The sequence below is a fragment of the Euprymna scolopes genome, chromosome 35 (assembly GCF_053919585.1).
Source record: "Euprymna scolopes isolate OS-2025 chromosome 35, ASM5391958v1, whole genome shotgun sequence".
NCBI lineage: Eukaryota > Metazoa > Mollusca > Cephalopoda > Sepiida > Sepiolidae > Euprymna > Euprymna scolopes.
Genome location: NC_136516.1, coordinates 67,947,594 through 67,974,705, shown reverse-complemented (window position 1 = coordinate 67,974,705; position 27,112 = coordinate 67,947,594). Strand labels below are relative to the sequence as shown.

The 27,112-nt window shown below is 34.4% G+C and overlaps 1 protein-coding gene across 3 annotated transcripts in view; it reads left to right on the top strand.

The window, feature by feature from the left end:
- The window catches only part of LOC145259899 (mdm2-binding protein-like), a 241,492-nt gene that overhangs the window by 138,983 nt on the left and 75,397 nt on the right, over nucleotides 1-27,112 (top strand). For 2 of the 3 annotated variants that reach the window (XM_080117818.1, XM_080117819.1), the window contains exons 2-4: nucleotides 20,807-20,889; nucleotides 23,623-23,717; nucleotides 26,715-26,773. In XM_080117818.1, the coding sequence (XP_079973944.1) occupies nucleotides 20,869-20,889; nucleotides 23,623-23,717; nucleotides 26,715-26,773 (175 nt within the window). In that variant the 5' untranslated portion in view covers nucleotides 20,807-20,868. Of the gene's footprint in view, nucleotides 1-12,654; nucleotides 12,812-20,806; nucleotides 20,890-23,622; nucleotides 23,718-26,714; nucleotides 26,774-27,112 lie in introns of those variants that run through there. The other variant, XM_080117817.1, reaches the window with a different exon arrangement.

The following is a 27,112-nucleotide window of genomic DNA, read 5'->3' as shown; positions in this document are numbered from 1 at the left end:
ACTTCATATCATCTCTGAAACGATCGTACACAATTCTAAGTTGTTATTGTTTTGAATTCTTGAAACATATGTAAATGATTTTATTTTAATTTATCAATTTTCTTTACCTCCTATTTACTCTCTCTCTCTCTCTCTCTCTCTCTCTCTCTCTCTATATATATATATATATATATATATATATATATATATATATATATATATATATATATATATATATATAAAGACTAAAGGCGTAAAAGGATAAAAAAATATTGGCGCTTCCCAAAATAAGAAATTAAAAAAGTAAATACAATTCTGAGTGTGGACTGATCCTTTTGTTGTTCAATATATATATATATATATATATATATATATATATATATATATATATATATATATATATATATATATATATATATATTAAAGGTAAACACATTTGGTCACTGAAACAGTCATCTGTTTCAGTCAATGAGACTTCATCAGGGCGTATGTACTGTTCATAACTTTATGTGCATATATATATATATATATATATATATATATATATATATATATATATATATATATACACAGGTAACCTACATTTAAAATTTCAAATCTTTAGACCTAAAATTGGCGAAGGAGTTTGGTAGAGTCGGCAAAAGCCAACTCTTTCAACTTTGACCTCTTGGCAGCCAAATTTTCGCCAAAAAACGGATTAAAAAGCTTGCTGCATGTCTGAATGCCCGTTATGTAAAATTTCAAATGTTTAGACACAAAATTGGCTGAATAGTTTGCTAGACACCACAAAGGTCAAATCTTTTGAACATTGACCCCTTGGTAGCCAAATTTTCGGCCAAAAACCAATTAAAAAGTTTGCCCTATGTCTGTATACACTTTATGTAAAATTTCAAATGTTTAGACCAAAAATTGGCTAAGAGGTCAAATTTTTTTAAACTTTGACCCCAATTTTGACCCCTTAACATTTATTGCTTTAGGCTTAAATCAAGTTAAAAGTTTGACCCATGTCTAAGGAACCTACATCTAAATTTTTAAGTGTTTAGACTCAAAATCGGCAGAGGAGTATGGTAAAGTTTCCAAAGATGAAATCATTGAACTTTGACCCCTTGACAGACAAATTTCTGGCCGAAAACCAATTAAAATGCATGCACAGAGACAATTTCACTTTATATATATATATATATATATATATATATATATATATATATATATATATGTAAAGCTTAATGTCTGTGTGTGTGTGTGTGTGTATGTGTGTGGTCACAAATAGGCTCCTATATGGTTGACTATTTTAAAAAACTGATTACATATAATGATAGAAGATGTATCGAGACACAGAAATGGGTATGTTTGATCTGGCAGAACGGTGGTTCATTAAAATTGTGGGGTCTGTGTTCGCGCCTGGTCCACAAAGTATGGAAATAAAAAATTAAAAAAAACGTTTACAAGTGTTTTTGATATATATGTACATAAGAATACTTTGATAAGTATGTTTTAACTTAAATAGGGATGGTATAATAAAATTGTGAGGTCTGCGTTCGTGCCTGGCCTCCATAGAATGGAAATAGGCACAAACTTTAATAAAGACTTTTCATATTTATCTGTGTAAGTATACTTTGATAGTTATGTTTCAGTTTGAAGAAATATGGTATAATAAAATTATGGGGTGTTTGTTCGCGCCTGACTTCCAAAGAATGGAAATATGTCACAAAGTTTAACAAGGTTTTTTAATATAGATCCACAGAATATTGTGATAAGTGTTTCAGTGTTAACAGGTATGGTATAATAAATTATGGGGTTTATCTATTTTCTTTTTACTTTCATCATATTTTGCTTTGGTTTTGATACCCCCAAATTCAAAGCTATCTCATTACAACCCTTCCTTTTCATAACCTATCATACTTTCATAAATCAGAGTCGATTTTCTGTAGGCTGTTTTTGAACCCAGTCAACGACGGGTACTTTTGCTAGTATATATATATAACGACATGAGAAAAATATTATATAAGATATGAATAAAATAGGACAAATTAAGTACGAAAAAATTATTTATTTATTATTTCCGTATGTATTTATTATTTTTATTTATTTATTTATTATTTCTGCACTTAATTTGTCCTATCTTATTTATATTTATAATATATAATATTTTTTATCAGATTGTTTGTTTTTGTTTGTTTGTTTGTCTGTTTGTTTGTTTGTTTGTTTGTTTTATGCTCTTTTCTCTTTTGTCTCCATCAGTTTGCCCCTCCTCTTCCTCTCTCCAATTTCTTTTTCCATTTCTAATCTGAATGTTTTTAAAATCGGTGTTGTCTTTTTACCTCTATGTTTGTATAATGCCGACTGTTTCTCCTCTTCTGATGAGAAGCATTCAGTTTTGAAATGCCATGTGGGAGGAGAATCAGCCAAATATTTGCAAACTTCTGGACATGGAATTTGATCAGTTGAATTAAGCATTCCTGTAAGTGCTCCTAAAATACAGATACTACATTTTGATTCTAGCTTGAAGACCTGAGTTTCCCACATGAAGTATAAATAAATTGAAATAAATATCAGTCATTCAGGTAAGGATTAAAGTGTAGTATCTGTTCTGTCTATTAGGAAGATATTCATCCAGACTTCCTCATTTCAAAGGTATCAAAAGGCTTATTATCTTTAGTCTCCTCCCTTCAGGGGATGGATGAGTTTATCTTATCTGTTGGTTGTGTAGAGAATGTTAATGAGACTAAGCAGACTATTTTGCATTCAGAAGAGTGTCACTTTTGAGGGAGTTGGATTCCTGCTATAAACTTATTTTATCGGAGGCAGGTAAACAAATCTTTCCAGGCATTCCCTTTTTCTTTTGAAGAAGAAGATGGGTGCCCTTATTCATAAAGAAATTCCAACAGAATTATACTGGTATTTTATTCTCAATACAGAGTGCCCCTTTTAGAGGAGCTATATTTTTCCCACATAAAAATATAACCTGTTCTTCCCATACAAAAATATAACCTTGTGTCTAACTTTGCCCTTGTGGGGAAACAAATTTGTTTATCTGCTTCCCTTTGCAGCAAAAATAGACACAAAATCAGTTTACAATGGAGAATCCAGTTCCTACAAAGAAGGGGATGCTTTTAAAAGGTGCAAATTTCACCATGATCGGCCCCATAAATATTTCCTGGGAATAGCACCAATAACTCTATTCCCACAAAAGGAGAGTGCAATGCCTGGTGCACAGTAAAATTAACATTTAAAAAAATGGTGTAGTAAAAATAGTACAGGTAATGGCACAAGTGAATGAATAGGAAGAATGGGACAAAAGAATATCATCCCTGCTATACTATTGAAGAAATGCTCTGCTGAGGCAGCTCCTGTTCTCTCAAGTTTGAGAAAGAACTGGGTCTCCGAAGGAATTAATCCCGTTGATGGGGATTATTCAGCATAATAAAGGAAAAGTGTGACCTGTTATGAATTACTGATAACTGAATGACCTTGTGGAAGCATACATGGCACATGCCGATGTGTGCTCACAAGAACTGAGAGCCTGGCAGAGGAAAAGATCCAATGTGTCTGTATTGGTCTTGAGAAAAGCCTACCTTGAAGTGCATGTGCACCATTCATTATGGTCGTTCCAAACTGTGGTGATGAAGGGGCAGAGATACTGTTTTACTAGGATGAGATCTGGGCTTAGCATAGCCCCACCCATTATGCAGGAGATTATGGAGACTGTTCTCTTGAAGGATGTGGCTGTTCGGTAGCCAATGTTGGCATACATCAATGACATGAATATTGACAAAAGCGTGGCATCTGGGAAGTGAATAAAGCAGCATTTTCTTTAGCTTGGGCTGGAAAACATGAATCCAAAACAGCTTGAGGAGAGCACATGAGTGCTTGGATTGAAAGTTTTGGGGTACTTTGTGATGGAAATGTTGAAGTGTGATCCGAGATCCCCCAAAGGTTGTAACACGTTGTGCTATTTTCTCCCTGTATGGGCATCTACCAGTGCATGGGTGGCTCAAAACAACAACAGGCATTATAAAACAAAGGGCTAATGCTGTGACCTGAGGATGGAACAACACCACAGAGGATGCCCCACTCTGACAAATGGTCCAAGAAACAATAGCCAGGGTGAAGCAAAGTTATCCTTCACAGGTTCTTAACTTAACTTAGCTAAACTCGATGCAGCACTGAGGGTGTTAAGATGAAAGTGCAAAGTCATACACTTAAAAACAGACTCAGTACATATGTATTATTGACTAATGGGCACGCTCACCAGAAACATTAAAGTTTGCATAAAGGGCACCAGCATAATGTTGCTCTAGCAACGATTGGAAAGAATAAAGTTGTTAGAAGAAATGTTGCTCTGATCCCGTTGAGCCAGAACTTGGCAGACCCCATGGCCCGGGTACCACAAAAGTGACTCAAGAGAATGAAATCCATGATTGAGCCTGTACCTATGATCTGTGTGGTGAGGAATGATGAAATGACAAGTAGTTAGGTCACAGAAGTACATAAGAGTAGTGGACAGCTAGGCATCCGATGTACAGTATATTTCACTCAGTGGGTTTACCCAACAATTACCAAAGCTGATCTGCAGTTGGCTATTAGAGCATGTTAAAAATGTCAGAAGATTGATCCAGCCCCGGTTAATTGGACAAAAAGGGGATTAACAGTAAAAGCTAATTGGCAAAGGCTGGGGATGGATATAAACCCACTATAATGGCAAGCATTTCCTGACAGTCACCGACTATTTGGCAGCCGTTGTCGCGGCAGGACTCCAGAAATATTGTTCAGCATCTCAAATTAATATTCTTTGAGCATGGTCCACTACAGAAACTGCTTACTGACTATCACACTGCATTCACTAGTGGGAAATTAAGGAGATTTCCGCCAGCTGGGGAGTATACCTACAATCAACAGTATTGTAGAACAATGCAACTGCAGTATTAAATGGGTTGCAGCTAGAAAGAGGTGTTCTGTTCAGGAAACAGTGTATTAATACAACGTCGTGCCCAAGGATAATATATCATTGTTGCTTGTACTTGCCAACAGGATTTACAGATATGAAGTTAGGATAAAGAATATCAATCCAGTGCCCTTGTTATCGGCCTTTGCACAAAACTTGTACCATCTGGGCATCCCAGTACGAGTCAAGTCACCTCATTATCAATACACATTCAAGTTCCAAGACGAAACAGTAAAAGAGGTGATTAGCCTGCAAGCCATTATTATTAATGGAATCCTGCATTATGTAAAGAAGTGCAATTCCGGATAAATGCCTTCCTGTCTGGCAGAGCAGATAATGAAACTTCAGATGACACTGGGTATATCACATTACCTGGCCGACGGACAACATGAAATGGAGGAACTTCAGAACCACTTGTGCAATGATGTATACAATGCGATCTTGCATATGCTGTGATAAGGGATCGGGAAGGAGTGTAGATGATTCATGACGAGGTGAGTATCATGCCATCCGACACAAAAATAGCACTGCGTGTGCACGACTGGACCAAAAGTGAGGCCTGTATTTATTTGCGTACATGTAAGCATCAGGAGCATAAAAACCTGTAAATTTTCTTGTGGAGAAGTATTTGTTTTCGTGTCATTCATTTGAAAAGAAGGAGAAGAGGAAGAAGTAGGAGACGACTAAAACAAAAAACATAAACACAGATGAATGGTAACATTTAATGATGCTTCTTTCCTTTAATAGTTATAAGAAACCTTCTCAACAACTGATTGCTATGACTAATAATATGCCACCTGAAAGCTCTTTGTTAAAACTTCTTGACTTAACATTCACAGTCAACATGAAATGTAGCAAATACATTGAAGACATTACCAAGGCTGCTGCAAAGATGGTGGTCTCCCTCTACTGTGCAAGAAAATTACTCACACCTGGGAATATTCTGTATCTCTACACAGACATCATTTTCTTATGCATGGAGTATTATTGCCATCTACCACGAGTCTCTTCCACTTAGTTCCAAAAGGTCTCAAATTTTATAGGCCCTGGACTATCAACCAAATTCCAACCCCTGTCACATTGTCACAATGTTGCATTCCTGTGTCTGTTTTATAAGTATTTTAATGAAATGTGCTCTAATGAACGTGTAGCACTTGTAGCCTCTAAATTTAGATGCCTCCAACTAACTAAACAAGCAACAAAATCTCATCCTTTCACTGGAGAAGCTTCTAGATGCTGAAAAGCCTCCTACTCTAATAGTTTCTTCCCTCAAATTGCTAGACTTTGAAATTCCTTCGTAGTCACCTGTTTCCCTGACTGTACTAACATGCAAAAGTTTAAGTGTAATGTGAACAGACATTTCACTGCTCAACTCCCTACATAGTGTCCCTGTAGATATGCCCCAAATAGTAGTGGCAGTATGCCTTATTTGGAATGAAGCAGAGTAATAAAAAAAAAAAAAAAAAAAAACAATATGATAACATAAACAGGTTAGGCTCTCTCCCTTATAAGCCTCTCTCCCACCTAAAATTAAAAAAAATATTTTAAAGTAAATACTTTGTTGTTTTCAAGCAAATAACATCCAATTTTCTAAATTTTATGCGAGAATCAGTATTTGGCAATATGGGATTTCATAGGTTGAATAGCCAACATGGCCAATCGATGCTGACGTCACATAGTAATTTAAAATTATGAAATGCGGATATAGGAACAAAATTATCAGCCAGTTTTAAGTTGGACCATTGTTATTTTTCCAGACCGTGTCATAAACTTAATTTAAAATACTTGTTGGACACGTTCTAGGCATAACTTGTTTTCGGTTAAGTACGGGTTATTAGAGTTCAGCTTGAGGTTACTAGTGATTGTTAAGATTAGCTTAGTGGTTTCATATTTCACAATACATGAAGTAAAGTATATGAAATGCAATTACAAATAATTAAAATAATTAAAATAATATTTAAATGAACGGATTTCTTTCGAAAAATTTAAGGGAATAAAAGGCCGACCATGGGTTTGAGAGCATTAAGTTAATTAAAATTTAATTTAAATTTGACTAGACTAATTTAATACTTCTTTTTATTAAAGATCTGTGCATTGTGGTTGTCATTATAATAATATAATCACCTTTAACTTAAAGGAGTTGAACAAAAACTGAAAACCTGTTTTCTCTTCTTCTTGGTTTTAAATAAATGAAAAGAAAACAGAAAACTTGTCTCATTAAAAATTAAGCAGAATTAATCATTAATCTACATAAAAATGCAGATGGTGGATTTGAGACCATTTTTCGGTTTTTTGTTTTATTTTCTTCTGTCTAAGTTCTCAGAAATCAAGGGGCCCACAACTGGGGCTAACACTTGAAGTCTATATGAGATACATAGATATTCGAATGTTCCATTAAAGTTCTTTATCTCTCAAGCACTGAGTTAGTAAAGAAATTGAGAACATAATTTCCCTCTCCCCAATTAACCATTTTTATACGTTGTAGTATATCTTTCATGTTGGATAGTGTCTAGTAGGCATTCAAGTTCTCCCCAGTAGGCATTCAAGTTCTCCCCAGTAGGCATTCAAGTTCTCTCCAGTAAGCATTCAATTGTGTAGGTTTTAGCATGTCTAATCAATTTTGTACGGATGTTACTAGCAGAACACTTGTTTCCCCCTTATGTAAAAGGGATGTTCCAAAAGTAATGTCTTCAATTTTTTATTCTGCCTGAATGGATCATAGAGAATTGCAAATTGTATTTTTATGATGACTAAACTTATGCATTCATGACCTGAAAGTTTCATCTCTCTGTTGCAGACATTGACGGTGTGAGACTCTTAAGAAAGCAATTCCTGTCATGGATGTGTGTCAGAAATAGAGATGCGTCCTTGAATTCCTCCATGGAGAAAAAGTTGAACCGATCAACATTCATCGGCACCAGTTGTGTAAGTGTATTTAGGAGATGGGTTTGTTGATTTGAGAGTAGCAACATAAATGTGAGTGACAAAATGCACTCCAAACTTTTACAACCATGGCATCGAAAGAGGCTGGCAAAAGTGCTTTGAGAATGGTGGTAATTATGTAGAAAAATAAATTCTAGAGCATAAAAGGTCGCTCGTTTTAATTGTACCACTCCTGTTTTTGTAGCTTTTCAACGTTTTAGGTTTTTTAGTTAAAAAATAGGAGGCCTTACTTTGGAATGACCCTTATATTTTATCCAAGATTTAGATAAACTCATTCATTATTTTTTTTTTTAATTTGTTGGAATCTGTGCATTCCTTTTTTTTGTGGACTGTTATCCTCATCTTCATGGTTGTTGTCCTTTCACGACGTTTTGTCCAGAGGATGAATTGGCCGAAACATGGTGAAGCAACAACTATGAACATGAGGATTGTAACATTGCAATTACAAAGAAAAGAAATAAATAAAAATCCGGGTCGGCAGTTTTTCTTTTTTAAGAAATGATTTTATTACCGTTAATGTCCTAACTCAACACTACTTAAAAAGTCTCTTGCTGCCACATGTCCATCTAGCCTGACAGCGTTTCTCCTTCCTCCAACCGCATGCTAGCCCATACTCGTCCTCAACTTTACACATACATTTTCTTAGATGCCCAATTTGCTTCTCTTGACCACGTAGTGCATTTTTTCCACTTTTTTTTCTTTTTCCTCTCACGCACACTTCCAAATTTGGTTTTAAATAAATGCGCTTTTTCAGCTGCTGCTAATCTCTTCGCAAACCAGCCATCCTTCACTTCTGCTGATATTTTCTTACATACTCATATGCACTATGTTATAGGATAACAGCCCACAAAAAGAATGAATGCACAAACTCATTCATCATCTGATTTTTCCACTTGTGTCATTTTTACTTAAGTTCTTAATGCCTGGTTGATTAGTCGCCAGAGACTTATCAGAACACATATTGGCACTTCTGCAGTTTACAGACTGTGCTATTTATTTATTTTTAGATAGGATTAAATTCAATTTTTACAGCATCTTTTGTTTATCAAATTGTTAGGTGAAAGTGCAGAATAGTTAACAAAGCCCCCTCTCATGTTAAGTATGCGTTTCTAAATAATGTTATTTCAGCAGGGCCAATAAACTGCAGAAGTAGTACTACACTTTAAAATATTCATTTGCACGAAATATAAAAAAATTTAATTTTAACATTTGAGCAAATCAGGCACAAGGAAAGTGGGTGTAGTTAGTCATCCTTTGTTATGATAACTAGAAAATGCCTATCCTATTTTTAACTAGAATCATCAATCGCCATAATACCACATTTACTTCAGAGGCAGTCCTACTTAAAATTTACCAAATCGATGAAAATCTCTACTTATATATAAAAGGAACTTAGTGTGTATGTGTTCATTCCCTATAGACTCTAAAATGATTGGACCGTTAAAATTTTTTTTTTTTTTTTAATTTCACATAAATGTACTTTACATAACTGTATATGATCTTAGATAGATCTTGTAGCGGAATGCCTACAGTAAGTATTAAAAATCGGTAATCAAAAAAATCTGATTAATGAAGCAACAGTCTGATTTGACCAAAGTTAACACCCTTATACAGCCTAACATCACAAGTGTATTTGAAAAGTTTTATCACCACACAAACAGAAGGGCCCGGCATATAAAATCAACGGTAGGTTCTTTGATAAGGTAGGGACACATTCAAAATAAATGTTTCTGCTTAGAGCACAATTCAACCATGATACTTGATTTTAATTCAAGCTATTACATAAAATAATTTTATAAAATCAACAGTAGGTCTCTACAGTGCAATCGTTTACACATTGACGTACAAAATCAAAATGCATAAACCCGTTTGTACGCATATCATCACTATCCTGACTAAAAAAAAAAAAAATTGTATTTTGGACCAATCAAAACTTTCTGAATTTATTTGAAATTATCTTTCTGGGAGCTACCTAAACTCTTTAAAAGCCAGACTTTTCTTCAATAAACCCATTGACCCGAATCAGCGGATCCGTGTCGCAACATTTTTCTCCACTCACACACAGCTCATCGACGTTATCGCCTGTCAATCTGTTAAACCTTATTCATTGAAATATATCCACTTCTATCTCATTGAAATATTTTACTAATACAAAAACAAAAGAACATTGGGTCTCACCTGTCTGTTTAAATAAATGTATGTATGTTTACATACATACATTTAAACAGACAGGTGAGATTTATATTATAGATAGTTCATTGAAAGTTGTTTTTAAGACTCAATGTATGTTTGTATGTCTGCCTGTGCCTAACTTTCGACAGAAACGACGGATTTTCATGAGATCGGTATCGTTTTGAAGCTCGACCCTTCAGACGATAATCGGAGACTTGGCTAAAAACATTAATTCCTTCAACTGGGCACTTTTCAGTAGGGAGGGATCTTTTTCCCCGATATTTTCGAAAGTCATCTCCTCTTTTCGATTGACTAGCCTTAATTTAAACATTTGTTACTTGTGGTTTGGCGATGGACGCAACAGCGAAACGTTACTTTTTTTTCACATTCTTATCGCCCTTCGCGGTACGGGTTCGAGCCTGTCTCCTACCACTTTTATTTTTTTGCTCACCACACACACACCTCCAAAAAACCCGGGTAACGCCGGCACCCACGCTAGTAATTTATAAAAATGAGCAGAGAAGTTTTGAATACGATTTTCCTGACCCCTGAAACTCACGGCTCTTAATTAATCCAGACTTCTGTCTCAGCTAATAAACTCCATTGTTTTTACAAGAACTCTAAAAATATTCACGAACATTCTGTTTTTTCTATAATTGTAAACCTTCCATATATAAATTATCTATTTTGTGAATATATATATATATATATATAGGTAATCGTGAAGAAAGAGAGAGCCTGTTTCCTCCGTTTGACTATAGGTGGCGTTAATGTCTGTGCACCCAGTTACGGAAGCACAAAATGTATATAATGGCACCTTTGAAATAAAAATAAATGTTTTTGTTATATTTTAATTTTAAACATGTTTTTTTTTGTTTGTTTTTTTGCAAACATATTTACGTTTTCTTTTGTTTTGTTTTTTTGTTTTTTTTCCCAAACATATTTAAGTTTTATTTTTCCAAACATTTACGTTTTGTTACTGGTTTATTTTCAAACATTTACGTTTTTGTTTGTTTTTATGTTTTTTTTTTTATTTTGCAAGCATAAACTATGTGTTTTTGCTATATTTTTCTTTTAAACATATTTATGGGTACAACCGTTTTTCAGTGAGTATTTTTTACGCTCTTATAATAATAAAAAAAAAAAATCAACGTTTTTTTCTTTTTTTTATGGACCCCCCCCCACTTTTTTCTTAATTTTTCTGCACTTATTTTACCTTTTCCGCGAGTATTTATATATATATTTGAAAAAGGATATTGTAAAACCTTATTGAAACTACTATTAAAAAATAGCGCGGCACAATAAGTGCATAAGCAAACTTTTCAAAAAGAAAAATATTTTAAAAATATTTAGTTTGTGCTTGCAAAAAAAACAAAACAAAAAAAAAACGGGTTTGTATTACTGTACACATAGATTCAAAAAAGTTGTCAAAAAACAAATATAGAACAAATAAATGTTATCAAAGGCAAGATAAGTTACTTTTCTACCAAACTGGATATATTTTTTATGTTTTTATTCAGTGTAACATGTTTATTCAGCTCGAAAAACATGCAGTGTTTACCGATGGATTGGAAAATTCAAAATGGCAGCCGACTCTCTCTCGGAGAGGGTACGTTTGGGAAAAGGTATTATAAATAATAAACTAGACAAAATACTGTTAGAAATTCGCTCAATATATGTTACCGTGACATAAGTTGACATATATTCGGTTGTTTTCTAACAGTATTTTGTCTAGTTTATTATTTATAATAAACTTTTCCCAAACGTACCCTCTCGGCTGCCATTTTGAATTATCCAATACATCGGTAAACACTGCATGTTTTTCGAGCTGAATAAACATACACTGAATAAAAACACAAAAAATATATCCAGTTTGGTAGAAAAGTAACTTATCTTGCCTTTGATAACATTTATTTGTTCTTTATTTGTTTTTTGACAACTTTTTCGAATCTATGTGTACAGTAATACAAACCCAAAAAAACGTAAAAACAAACAAAAACGTAAATGTTTGAAAATAAACAAATAAACTTAAATATGTTTGCAAAAACAAAAAAAACGTAAATATGTTTGAAAAAAACAAAACAAACTTAAATACGTTTGCAAAAAAAAAACAAAAAAAAAACAAAGAAAAACATGTTTAAAATTAAAATATAACAAAAACATTTATTTCTATTTCAAAGGTGGCATTATATACATTTTGTGATTCCATAACTGGGTGGACAAACAGTAACGCCACCTATAGTCAAACGGAGGAAACAGGCTCTCTCTTTCTTCACGATTACCATATATATATATATATATATCGTTAAACCCTGCAACTCTTTCACTGTAAAATATTTGGTAAAATCCATTGAAAGCGGTCGGTGGTTATGAGAAAATAAAGCTGTGTACGCATTATAAATGTTTCTTTTCTGTGTCTTACGTTATACATTAGTACATAAGGGGTCATTTCGAGTTAAAAGTTTATTTACTGCACCCATCTGGACTAGAGAAAATCATGATTTAAATGTGTATGTCTCGTCTAAATAACTAACGATAATTCTCTGATATGGCCGACCAGACGGGTGATCAAAGAATGCGAGACAAAACTAATCGAAAATAAAAAGGCTGTAGTAAACGCTAAGATTTTCAAAACGAGGCTACAGCGGCAAGTACGAATGTTTATAAAATTCAATTCAAAATAGAATTCAAAACAAAACAGAATCGGATAAATGGAGATGGATGTTGTCAAACACTGCATCTTGGTTATAGATTTGTGTCATATTGACAAATGTAAGATTTGTTTTATTCATTAATTACCACATTTTAAATGTATCTGCCTTTGTTTTTACGTAACATTTGTTAATTTTCAACATAGTTTACTTTAAAAAAATGGCGACTGAACATATTTTTTAAGATGAAAGATATAATGATTTAGAATTTTATTTTCTGTCATATTTTTTCCTTTTCTTTTTTTTTCTAATTTTCGAAAAAAATTTGGTGCTTGTATAGATTGGTGATCTTTTAAACCAACGCATTTCAGGTGAAAACATTATTACGTACGAACGTATCATGTCGAAATTTTTAAAAAATTCGAAAAATGATCCAGTAAATAAAAATAGAATTTATCGAATTAGCGAGTTTTATCGCATGTTTTAATACAAACTGACTTGCTTGCCTTGAAATCCATTTCAAAATACAAAATGTCCGACCTCTAGTGTCTGATTTTTTTTTTTTTTTTTGTTAATAATACATCTTGCACATCTCCTGAATCGTTTTTTCGTAATTTATACTAATTTCGATATGACACGTAAGTACGTAACAATGTTTGGGTTCTTCCTCGTTATTGTAGCGAAATCCGACAGCCTAAAAATGAATTTTCATTCAAAAATAACTTTCTGGTTTTGTCAATTTTAAAAAGAAGCAATGTTATCTACCTACTTGTTATGTCACAATTAGTTAAATATTTCTGGAATATTACATAAAACACGTATTTCTATGATTCAACGAAAAGATTATTTCGCCATGTTTGTTTTGTTAAGTGTGATGTAAACACAAGACCTATGTTTTTTAGTTTTCATAAATGAATTACCTCCCTTGTTAATAGCCGCCCTCTTCAGTGTAAGCTAAAATTGCTACTTGTTTTCGAAAACTATTTTCTTTAATAATTAATTTTCTACCCAATCATTTTTCGTAATTTTTGGATATTTTCATTACTGCGACGACAATTCAGTATATACCATTGGTTTCAGTTGAAATTCAACATTCCAATTTTCGAATTTCACTTTTGAACTTGGTTCACCAGGAATATTAGTTAGGTCATTATTGCACGCTCTTGTGCTCTGTGAATCAATTGACTTTCATCATTATAATGTCTGTCAGAGACAAAATTAAGGTCTACAGTTTGACCTGCCATTTGGACTTTTTACGGGGGCCGGTCGTCTGGAGACAATTGACCCAACAACTAACAAGGTAGACACGGGCAAAAAGTAAGCAGCAAAAAGGCAAAGAAGAATGACAGACACAGGTCGTTTGGTTAAAGACGAGGGTTCGCCTTTTATTTGCAAAGGAAACGAAAATTCATATGATCTGGATGCTGGTCACTTTGAAGGTCGCACATCACTGGAGGCTAAGGTCTGGAGGTCTGGAACAGATACTCTAGATGTAGCGTGGTTCAGGGTTTCTCGCTGGGTCTGGAATGATCGGCTGGACATCAAGGCGATCCAGAATGGACGATGGACACTAAGAATGAGGTGGTCAGTGGTAAGGAACGGATGGCACTGAGAATGGAGGATCAGTGTTAAGGAACGGACGGTCGGTAGGGAACCAGGTGCAAGCGAGATTGCAGACCGGAGGAACAAGGTGCGAGCAAGGTTGCAGGTCGGAGGTGCAGGCGAGGTTGCAGGAAGCTGCTGGAGTGAGCTGGAGGCACCAAGGGCTGGAAGGCTGCGGAAATGAGCAGGAAGCCGCTGGACTGAGCTGGAAGCGAAATTCGCTGCTGGTGGGTTTCAGGAGGCAAGCAGTAGTGAATCGCGTTGTTGAAAAAACTTATTAGCTCTGATAAGGGCTGATTGAACTGCTGCTGTCGCTGCTGCTACTGCTGGAATCCTTCGGTGCTGGTGGATTCGGTCAATGTGACTGGTAGCGTCGGTTGTCGCTTCAGGAGCCTCCTCCTATTCCTCAGCCGAGTTCACTTGACTGGGCCAAAACGAGCTGTATTCATTTGGCCAGCGTGATGTTAGTAATGTCGCTCCCAATAAGATAAACAAACGACTCTAATTAATTCTAGAACGAAATTTATGCAATCAAAAGTAGATTGTGAGTTTGTTGATTCCATTTAAATTAATTTCATCTAAAAGCAAAAATGTCAATTGCCTGTTTTATTGGCGTTTTGTTGATATGTTTGAATTCCGACATGCGTAGCAAAATCGATGATGAAAAGAGAAAGGTAAGGTCTATGTATTCATTGAACCTGGATATTGTTCATATGTTAGCTTGCGTTTAATCAATTGTGTCCTTTGTTTAAGTGAAGAGAAACAGCGGGAGCAAAGAGAAAAAAAAATATGGATGTGGTGATTTGAAACCGCGACAAGCTCCCTGGATAATTAATTGTTATCAATTAATAATAGATATACGTCTTGTATTGTCTTGACAGGGTTGGTTAAGAATGATCGGTGAGTGCAAGTGGGTCTGTACAATTGTTCGTCAGTCTGCAAGTGCATCTGCAGAGTCCTTGATGTGGTTGAAAGTGCTGTGTGAGTGCAAGTGAGTCTGCACGTTCTTAGTCTGCAAGCGCATCTGCAGAGTCTAAGCGAAGTATGGTTGAAGTCAGATGTACGAGGGCTTGCAAGCGAGTCTGCAGTGCCAAGTACAAGCGAGTCTGTACTGAGGTTGGTGTGCATCATTCATGTTGATCGAGTACCCATGCGTCGATTGAATCAACGAACAACCAGTCGTTGAGTTTTTCAATGTGTGTGGAGCAATTAACTCGTTTTTGAACTGGTGACTTCTTCCATAAGGTCCAGTCGTTGAGTTTTTCCATGTGCGTGTCGCAGCTAACTCAAACTGATGTAAGTTCAATGTTGGTTGTTATTGCTGTTCTCGGATTTTGTGCATGTGACGAAAATCCATGAGGGTTCGGGGGTTTTTTGTTGTTTTTTTTACACACGGTGGTCACCACTTATCAAGACCCGGAAGCCACTCAGGGATAAGGGTTATTGCAAGTACAGTACGTTAGTGTGGAGATTGAAGTGTTCATTAGGAATTTGTAGTCAGGTGGGAAGCAGGCAGACGGAACAGAGTTCCACAGGCATGCAGTTCATGGAATCCGCGTTTTGATTTAGGCACAGATAAAGAGTGGGGGAAATTTTTCACAGTGGATTCAGCTAGACGAGTGTTTGTCGTGAAAGATTGGCGAGGGGGACCAGAGATTGGAGTTCAAATGAGCACCTGCCATGGAAATAACGATAAAACAAGGATAGGCTCGCAATGTCTCTTCTGTGGGAGAGAGGTTGCAGGGTAGAGAAAAGGGCATCCACCACGAAGTCTATTTTGTACTCTGTCAAGGCAGGATAGGCTGTTTTTAGCAGCTCCTGCCCAGATATGGCAGCAGTATTCCATCCTTGGACGTACTTGGCTTTTATAAAGATAGAGAATTGCATCAGTAGTGTGATATCTTCTGGAGCGGTAGAAGGATCCCACCATCTTTCCAGCGACCTTGGCAACAAACTTGATGTACGTGTTCCATTTCAGATCAGGAGTAAAGGACAAACCCAGAAGTTTGTCAAAACACCGGGCTTCTCCTAGACGAGAACCATCCATTTCAATTGATTCCAGATGGGGATCAGAGCGTTGATGATGTAAAGATAGGAGTTTGGTTTTAGATGCATTAAAGGTAACCAGCCACGTCTTCCCCCACTAAACCACGCGCTCAAGATCAGAGAAGAGAGAATCAGAGAGAACTTTGTCATTTACAGCCTTTGATGTGTTGCCGTAGATGGTCGTGTCATCAGCATAGATGTCAACGAATGATTTAAGTATGTGTTTAGGGAGATCATTGATGTAGATCAGGAAGAGAGTTGGGCCCAGGATTGACCCTTGAGGGACTCCAGCATTGATACTGCAGGCCTCTGATTTTTGTCCATCGACCACTACTCTTATGAGCCTATCGGAGAGAAATGATTTAATGATTGAGAAAACATTTCCCGTTATACCGTAGCTGGAAATCTTGTGAAGTAGGCTCTTATGCCATACCTTGTCGAAGGCCTTTGATATGTCAAGAGCAATTGCCCTAGAAAGGAAGCCTTTGTCAAGAGATTCACTAATACTGTGGGAGATAACCGTTAGCACATCTGCGGTAGATCTTGCAGAACGGAAACCATATTGTGTGTCACTAAGAAGATTGTTTCTGCTGAGGTGGTTTACTATTTCTCTATTTGATATGGATTCCAGCAACTTACTCATAACACACAGGAGACTTATTGGTCTGTACTGAGAGGGAGATGACTTATCACCTGAATTCTTAAATACAGGGCATACTGATGAGGTTTTCCAGGGAGTCGGAAAGCACTTCTTAAGGCAATGCTTAAACAGTTTTGTAAGTATGGGAGCAAGTTCTGGTTGAAGCTTTTTTAACACTATAATTGGGATGCCGTCGGGGCCAGTTGCTTTATTGGAATCAAGGTTCTTGATTAGCTTGGCGACCTCATGCACAGATATTTGTATGTTACCTAGCGTGTCCTGTGTTTTAGGAGGAAATATAGGGAGTTGATGGCCTTCGTCGCATAGGGTAGAATTAGCTGCAAAGTTCTTGGCAAATAGTTTGGCCTTGTCTGATGCTAACGAGATGACCTCTGGTCCATTGATAATGGTTGGGATAGAACGCACACTTCTGTTCAGGATCCTATTTGTTATTTGCCAAAACTGGTGGGAACCAAGCCGCTGATCAGCTAAGTCATCGGAGAGAGTTGGTAGGCCTTGAAGGGTGTTGATATTCACAGAGCTTAACTTTTTACATCTTGTATGAAGTCAAGAGCTCGGTGTTAGTTTTGTGCTGAGTTGGTTGAACTTGTTTGATCGTGGTTGGTTGGTCAAGTCTGGGTGGAATGTCATCTTCTTCTAACAGCTGTGGCCTGCATCCAAGGATGATGTGGGCTTTATTGTCATCTTCCTTGCCTACTGCTCTTTTCTGCATGTGTCTTAGGATCACGTCGGGTTTATCTGTATCTCCAGCCATCTTCTCTCCCAGCTGTCTGCCCATGTCAAGTATCACGTCGGGGTCACCACTTGTTGGGTCGATTGTCCCCGGACGACCAGCCCCGCAACAGACTCCTCGAGGCTACCCGACTTGCAGTAACCATTTTGGAAGATATCACTCAACTTTTCAACCTGTGCAGCGTTCTTCATTGACAAAGTTTTGTACCCAGCTTTTACCCAGCTTTGGGATGTTACCAGCCCATTACGGCAGATTGCTTTGGGGTGTTACCAGCCCATTACGGCAGATAGCTGAAGATGACACATCTTTTGCAACTTGGATCTTTTTGCTTTAATAAAATTTACGTTGAAGTTTAAAAAGTGAGCCTGTTGTAATTCTGATTGTTTTTTTTCATTCTGCCAGGGGCAAAATCTATGTGAGAGATTTTCCCACAAGGAATGAAGAACCAGTGTTTTCACCTGAAATGCATTGGTTTTAAACATCACCAATCTATACAAGCAACAAAATGGTTTTGAGGTTAAAATTAGTTTTTTGACTTACCCAAACTAAAATCTTTTAAATGCGATTCTAATTTTGTGCTGTGCAGACACCATTATTGTGTAGAAAAGTAATATTTAAAGTTTTATTAAAAACAAACTAAATAATTTGTTTGATTTTTAGATTTTGAATAAAGAAACTGCCAAGAAGTTTGTTTCTCAGTAATAATACAAACTTCCAAGAACAATAATCCAAAGAGTTTTTTAATCATGTCTAGCTATCAATAGTTTCTGTGCTATTTCTAAGAAGCAATATCTGTCGGTGCATTTCTAATGAGCACATAGCAAAATTAATAAAAATTAAATTGTATTTTAGTCACCGAAATGCTTTTATCTTATTTTTTTTCTAAACTCATATTCACTAAACAAGACACGACTGCCACTGTGACACGTAGGAGCCACTGAAAATTAGAGACTAGGCCTACAGAGACCCTAGCAGCAAGATGTCTGTTAACATTACATTTAAATCTCTGCATGTTAGTACAATTGGGGAAGAAGGAACAATGGAGGAGTTCCAAACTCTAGTGATATGAGGGGAGGAAAAAACTACTAGAGTAGAAGGCTCTCCAGTATTGGGGATCTCTACAGTGAAGGCGTGAAATTTTGCTGCTTGTTGGTAGGATTTACGTCAAGGGAGCACCAGTACTCTGAGTGGGTCTTAGCACATTCTATTAAAGTACTTGTAAAACAAGCACAAGACTACAACATTGCAGTGATGAGACAGTAGTTGAAGATTGTTTGACAGTGTGGAATTTATTAGATTTGAGACTGTTTAATCGAGATTGTTGGTTCACTGGCCCATATGTGGCAACAATATTCCAGACATGGGTAAATAGTGAATTTGTAGGAATATAGAATAGTGTCAGGTGTGAGTATTTTTCTAGTGCGGTAGAGGGAGCCCACTTTCTTTACAGCAACTTTGGCAATGTTTTCTATGTATTTGCTCCAATTTATGTTACCTGTGAGTTTGAATGATGAACTCTCCGTTAAAGTGTTATTATCCATGGCAATCGGTGACTGAAATGATTCTTTTGAACTATTGTTTTAATAGCATAAAATGTTGGTATCAGTTTATGTTCACATTCCACAACAGACTAGAGGTCATTTTCTAAAGTTTCAAAGATTGCTTTGGGTATGTGTACAGTTGCTTTTCTTTTATGTCTGGTATAGAGTGTAGTGTAATCAGCAAATATACCCAACTCTGGCACAATTTCAGGAGGCCGTTTATGAATATGAGGGAAAATAAAAGTACAGTGACCAACCTCTGGGCATGTCCACATTAATGTCATGTTGTTTGGATGTATGTTCATGAAAACAACTTGGATTTTTCTCTAAGAAAGATTTGATTATTCATCTAGTAACACCATATGATTTAATTTTCATGAAAAGACTTTCATGCCAAACCTTGTCAAATGTTTTGGATATACCATCACCCTAGCTTCCTTCATGTTGCCCAGTGCATGGTATATGTATTCAAAGATGATTCTTAAAATATCTGCAGTAGAACAGACTTGCTTACATCCGTATGCATTTTCTTAGGTTTTCTTTGACAGAGTACAATCAGTAGGAAGAATCAGAATGAAGTAGCTGCTTTGTGTTTACAAAAATAAAATTAAATGCTTAAAGATTGTCTTCAATAGATAATTTACAATTGGTATTTTAGCACTAAAGCACTCAAAGCTAATTAAATAACATCCCCAGAACCAACTAAATAAATTCTCCAAAACTGACAATAACCTCCACCAAACCAACTAAGTAACCTTCCTAAAACTGACTGAATAACATCCCCAAAACCAACTAGCCTCCTTAAAACTGACTAAATAACTTGTAAAATCAAATAATCTCCACAAAACTAAGTAAGCCAAAAACAAGTTTAATGATGGATCAAAATAAATCAGGACAAATTTGCAATTCTTTGTATTTATTATTGTAAACAGAATCCACATTGAAATCTTAAATTTTACTAACTTTAAATAAACCTGTAATAATCACAAATGATCCATTTTCTCTTGTGAATCAATGCCTCCCTCACTGAGTAATTTGGCCATTAGCTGGTGGGGTGCATTGATTCATCTGTCCCCTAAGAAACTTTTTCAACCCCTATTGGGAACTAGAGTCAGCCAGCAGAGAGAACCTGACCAGCAAAGAAGCCAGATATCTATATTTCTCTCTCCTCCCTATCCACTCAACATCCCAGCATCTATGATTTTCATTGAAAATAACTACTGCTAATCTGGCTTCCTTACTGACAGACCTAAAAGAATCTTCTATTCCTTCTTTCTCAATGCAGACATGGTCCAACGGTCAACTTTCTGTTGCCAAAATAAATCCTTTTGTGGTTTTGTTTTAAAACGGGTTCTGCTATTTATGCATGCTTTTGTGTTCAGCAATTACTTATTTTATTAGGCGTGTTAAGAAAAAAACACTTCTTAAAACCCTATTCATTTCTTAGTCATTCATTTTGAATTGTCAACTTTCCTTTTTTTTTAGAATTTTTACTGCAATCTTTTCTAAAAAGTTTTCTTAAAATTTTCATAGGTGAATTGAAAGAATTTTTAAAGAATCTTGATGAAACAGAAACAAAAATTGTTCCAGTTTATATGAACTGGACTAAAAAAGAGGTAAGTTGCATAAAAAGGTTCATAAGACTATAACTTCATCTGTTACATTCCTATAACTATTACGGAACTTCTATCCTAAGTCTTTGGAGGCCATCCTCCCAGATAGTACTCCACCCTCACCTCGTTGTACCAAAGAGGGAGAGGGAGGTTGATTCACTCCTCTTCAGTTGTGTTAGTATCTCTCAAACACACAAGAGGTATTCATTTATGAACACACCTCTCCATAAAGCTAACTCTGTGGTACATCCGTCGCTCATGGAGTGGCAGATAATTAACAACTGCACTAGTTAGAGGAGAGGGTGTTTTCTCTTAACTTCAAAGCCACCTGAGTCTAGGCCATTGCTGAAGTTTATGGTTCAAGGAGGTATAAACTCACAGGCTCTGTTTTTTCACCCTTTGTGAGGGGGTGTGGGTAGGTTATTGCTAATTGCTTGCTCTAGTGGGAAATGCAGAAAGGGCTACCCAGACATTTTTTGTAAATCAGAGTGCTTCTCTTTAAATCCCACTTTCCTTAGCTTGTGTCATAAGATAAACAAAACCAGTCAGAGTAGAAATTCATCTCAACTGGGTCAATTTTTGTGTTCCTATTCAAAATATCCCCCTTTTTTTTTTTTTAAGAGCTAGATTTTATCCGCATTAAAAACTGATCTTGTGTCTAATTTCTCCTCCGTAGAGAGGCAAGAAATAAATAGGGATTTTGCATCCTAAAATTAGTAACAACCATCATAAAATGGAATATTTAAATAATTTCAATGCTATGATTAAATTTGTTTGATTCAATAAATCTTATTTCATATTCTGTAGCTGAATGAATAATTTTTAGTGTTTGATTAAAACACTAGAGTGCGCATCATTTTGTCAATTGATTTCCATATGAAATCTTAACATTTTTCTGTCATTCTTTATCAAGAATGACAGAAAAATGTTAAGATTTCATATGGAAATCAATTGACAAAAAATAAGTAATATTTTTATATCACAACTGAACATTGTGTTGAAGTTTTTTTTTTCATGTTTCATTTTTAATGCGATTTTGAAAGGTAAATTTAATTTTTTACAATATCTTTCAAATTCCAAAGGGTTACCAAGTAATCCATTTCTTTTCTCAACAATTAAAAAATGTTAAAATGTCCGATTTGTTTAAAAAGAAACAGAACTACATTCTGGTGAATTTCATTTTGTAATTAAATGCTTTTTTTTAAATAGGTGTTTTGGCGTTAACAGAGGTTGAGATAATTATGTAAGGGAGATAATTCGCACCAACTAATCCAAAATAAGCTTTTTTTTAAATTTTTGTTTTGCAAGAAATAGTTTGAGACGCTAAAAAAATTGATTGACCAATGAAACAATTTCAAGTAAAAAATTACCTTGTCTACACAAAAGTATAGTCCCAGAAATTGCCGAGGCAGTTTATGAAAAGAAAATACAATAAAAAAATCGTATCCTTTAAAACTGAAAAATAAATTTGCGATCATAAATATTGTTTCATTGTTTTATCGCTTATTGTAGCATCTCAAATTATCTCTTGCAAAACAAATGCCTAGTTTATACTAGTTATCTATCTTACATAATCGTCTCGAACTCCTTTAGTGCCAAAAAATGGTGTGTAAGATATGTAAAGATAAAAAAAAGCACAAGATCTTCTCACACTGTTTTCTTAATGTTGTGATATTTTTAAATAATCATATTGACATTTTTTAAATGTTTTGGAATTTAAGATGTTATTAGAAATTTTAAAAAGCCAAAAACGGTATTATCTTATTTATTTTTTCTTTAAAACAAATTATTTACTATGAAGAAATGAATGTGCAAGTTTTCAACCACATAAGGTCCTCAAGTGTGTTTTTTTTTTTGTTAACCATTAAAAAAAAGTATATCATTTTTATCTTTCTTAAAGTTTTGATAACATTTCAAACGATATCTCAAAAGTGCTAATATTATTTTATTAACCATGTCACAAGCCACGGGGATACAAAAATAGACGGTCTGACCTTCAGATTTTCTGCAATTAACACCTAAATGAACTTCTATCTTTGAGAGATTTTTATATCTTCAATAGAGAAATGATTATCAAATGCTTCAGAAGGACCTAATATGGTTGAAAACTTACATATTAAATTTTTTAAAGTATATAAATAATTTTTTTTAAAGATAAATAATGTGGTTTTCTTTAATTTCTATTATTTTTTTATTTTTCCTGCAAAAGACTATTTATGTAACACTTATCAAAATAAGCTTCTTCACAATTACATGAAGTGACCACATAAAGGTCTCACTATTAATGCCTACTAGTTTGATTTCAGTATTATTTAGTTAAATTTATTTTTATGGATGATTGGAAAGACAATAAAAAATGTACAGAAATTGAACTCACATTCTTCAAATTATGAGTTTTTTTTTTTGTTTTTTTTTGTATTTAGTAAACACCTCTTCTCTTATTTATCTCCTCCCACTACTTCTAGTCAGATTCGCTTTTCATTGTCACCTGTTACATCCTGCTTGGTAGTAATCGCACAGAAAGACCCATAGATACAGTGGTCGGTATGAGGTGCAGATAAAAACCCACCAGTCACATCTTATTATGGTCATTAATAAGACAGTTGAAAATTTGTTAAAATCTTTGCAAATTTAAAAACTTTCTTCATTAAATAAAATTAAAAATCCATTTACTGTTTTGAGAAATATTTCTATTTTTCTCAATTGATAAATTCTCTATAATTGCCACTTTTCTAGTTTTTGAGTGATCCTGATATTAAATGGAGAAAAGCCGGCGATTTGGCCTTAGAATTGGACGAGTTATCCCCCTTGGAAATATCAATTATAGAAGCGTAAGTATTGCTTTCATGAAAATTTAATTCTTTTTTTTTTACTTTTGTTCACGATATATGGCTATAAAAGCGTAAGGATCTACTATGATAAGGAATAGTTATAGAGAACTGAACTTAAAGATATTTATTCACATTACATTTAAATTTCTTCATACATAGAGAAAATTTCTTCATACATGGAGAGAATTCCAAAGGTAAGTGGTTTGAGGCAAAAAGCGATTAGTGTAGAAAATTTTCTGGCATATAGTGATATTTACAATGAAGGGATGGAATTTAATTTTTTGTCAAATGAGTTATCTACATGGAAGAGGCACAAGTGAGGTAAGTTCATTGCAGTATATTCTGTAAAAGCACTTGTAAAACAATCAGAGATGTAGAAATATAATCTGTGGTGATGCAACAGGGACTGGAGATTAACAGACAGTGTAGGACATAATTAGGTTAGAAACTTTTTTTGTACTCATATTTAACTACAATATTCATGCACGAGCAAATGGTGGTTTTATAAAGTGTTGTGTCGTGAAACAACAGTGAAAATAAGAACAATCAAGTCGAAGTTCGGTTAAAGAACAAGTGTATTAACAATAATGTACAAAGATAGGAAAGCGTGTATGTCTGCTGGGCACTCGGCTAGCAGTTGAAGTGCAGTCGCATCTCTCTCTCCGCTGTTGGAATTACTAGCACTATTTATAGTGCTAATCTGTGTAAATTCCTCTGCCTGGAACAATTCCAACAGTGTATCTTTGAATTTCGCATCCATCATACGAATTCAATTTACAATTTATGCTTGTATTAAAGAAATATTCCTTAGTAAAAAAAAAAATCAACCAAATTTTCTTTCCCAATTCTTTTGTTTGAAGAACAACAGTTTAGCAGTCCTTTTGTAACTTAATTTGTTGAATGCTATATTTCTAATCTTACTAGAAACAATCCAACAAAATAACATTTGTTTAACATTTTTTTATTTGCACGCGTTTTTACGTAACAAAAATAAAATCCATCACTTTAAATATCCAACGAATGCGTATAGGAAACTTTTAATTTTTTCTTTCTTTTTTTTACCCTCTTTGCCTTTTGCAAAAATGACTCGATTCTTTACGTGTTCACTAAGCACAAATGACGTACGCGAATAATTATTTTTCACAGTCTGTCTCTTTTTCTCTTGACAAAGTCAAGCCTGTTTTTTTTTTTGTCAAATCCCAGATGTTATCGAAATAACGATAAGCTTACACAGTATTTGCGAGTTGGTTTTGGACATTTAACTTTACAGAAGAAAATTCTTACCGTAGGAAAAATGGCTTCTGGTGAAGAAAAAAAATGAACACTTTTTCCTTTTCTTGATAAGTGCGTTCAATTATTAAATAATTGACAACATTTGCGTTTTTCGCTGTATATTTTGGTAGCAAGTTTTTTCCCGTTGCCAAATTATATTGTAGTAATTAATTCGCTGTTAATCCTTGCGTATCCAAATATCTGTTGAAATGACGAAGATGTTCTGCTGTAAAGATTTTATGAATCTTTATTTCAATCACTTTTGGTGATTCTCTGCAGTGATGGTTGTTTTGATTCCTTGTCGTCAATCTGTTGTGTCGTGGAACAACAGTGAAAATAAGAACAATTAAGTCGAAGTTCGGTTAAAGAACAAGTGTATTAACAATAATGTACAAAGATAGGAAAACGTGTATGTCTGCTGGGCACTCGGCTAGCAGTTGAAGTGCAGTCGCATCTCTCTCACCGGTGTTGGAATTACTAGCGCTATTTATTGTGCTAATCGTTGTAAATTCCTCTGTTCAAGGAAGGCTGGTATAACATAAAGATAGAATACTTGCAGGTGTAAGAAGTTTTCTAGCCCATTAACGACATCTTCTATATACTTATTCTATTTTATGTTGCTTGAGAATGTCAGGCTGAGGAGTTAAAGCATTTGATTCTTGGGAAGTGTCCTATTGGCCATGACAATTAGTCGTTCTTCTTCATTATTGTAGCAAAGTTGAAATATTGAATTCTAAGTAAAACCAGTGGTATTTACTGAATTATCATGTCACAGTAATGAACATATCCAAAAATTATGAAAAACGATAAGATAGAAAATTAATTATTAATGAAAATAGTTTTCAAAGATAATTAGCAAAGATTGTGTTTTCAAAAAAAAAAAAAAAAGAAAGAAACTGGAGAGTTCTAATTCTAACAAAAGGGGTTGAAAACTGAAAATCTTTGCCCAATTTAGCAAAACTCAATTTACACGAAAGTTATTTCAATTGATCAAGTAGTTTTAAGTATAAGAAAATCAAATTTAATGCCTAAGATACGAGAGATGATCAGTGACACCATCTTAGAAACAGTCTGAAGGAAGAAAAGAGACAACTTCAAATAAGTCAAACTTTTAGGAAGTTTTTAAGCCATTCTTAACATGGGAGTGGCAGGCGTTGGAAAAAATGAAATTCACTTAAAAATGATTTTATTTATAAAAATAAAACTATTTGATCAATTTACATGACAGAAAGATATCTTCTTTCTGTCATAGATATATACGTCATACAAATTTCTGTTTATTTCCTTTTTTTTTTTTTTTTTTTTTTTTTTTTTCCATAAAGAGAACATTTTGGACAAGCACCAATAATAATGACTGTCACAAATTCAATACCAGAAAACTTTTATGTGTAAATCGGAATTTTAAAATTCTCTATACAAACATGTTACATTCTAGAAAAGTATTTCTCTTATAAATTGTTTATAAGTTATTTTGCTAATCTGGCCATTAACAATAAAATACAAGCAAAACTACTGTACATAAATCAATCTTTAAGGAGGGATTTCATAAATATTAACAAATTCCTTGATATGTTTGAGTTTTTACTGTTCAATATCGATAATACTAGGGTGAGGAAAAACATATTCATCAAATTTTTTTATTGCCTTATTTTATTTTTAATCAATTTGAATATTCTGTTATGTTATTCCTAGTAGCACTCTCTATTATTGGTGTTATATTTTCAGGGGAAAAGAGAATCTTTGTGATATTCTTCACAAAATTGCTGATGACCTCCCAATTGCTGGTTGGTAAAACTTTATTTTTATTGTTACAAATTTCATTCAACAAAATAAATCTGGCAGAAACTATTGATTTAAACTTTTAAAATGAAATGTTAAATAAGCATTTGCGATGATTTAGAGTGAAATGATTTGTACAAACAGGATAGTCAAGTTTCATGTTTTATTTCAAATTGGAATGATCATATTTATCAAAATGTTTTTTGCATATATAAAAGTATATATTGACTATATTTGTGTTATTTAGATGTTAAATGAAGTTTTCCATCCATGTGGTTGATTCATTTTTTCATGAAACTTCTATACAGCAAGTTACATTAATTTTTTGTTTTGTTTCTTTTTTT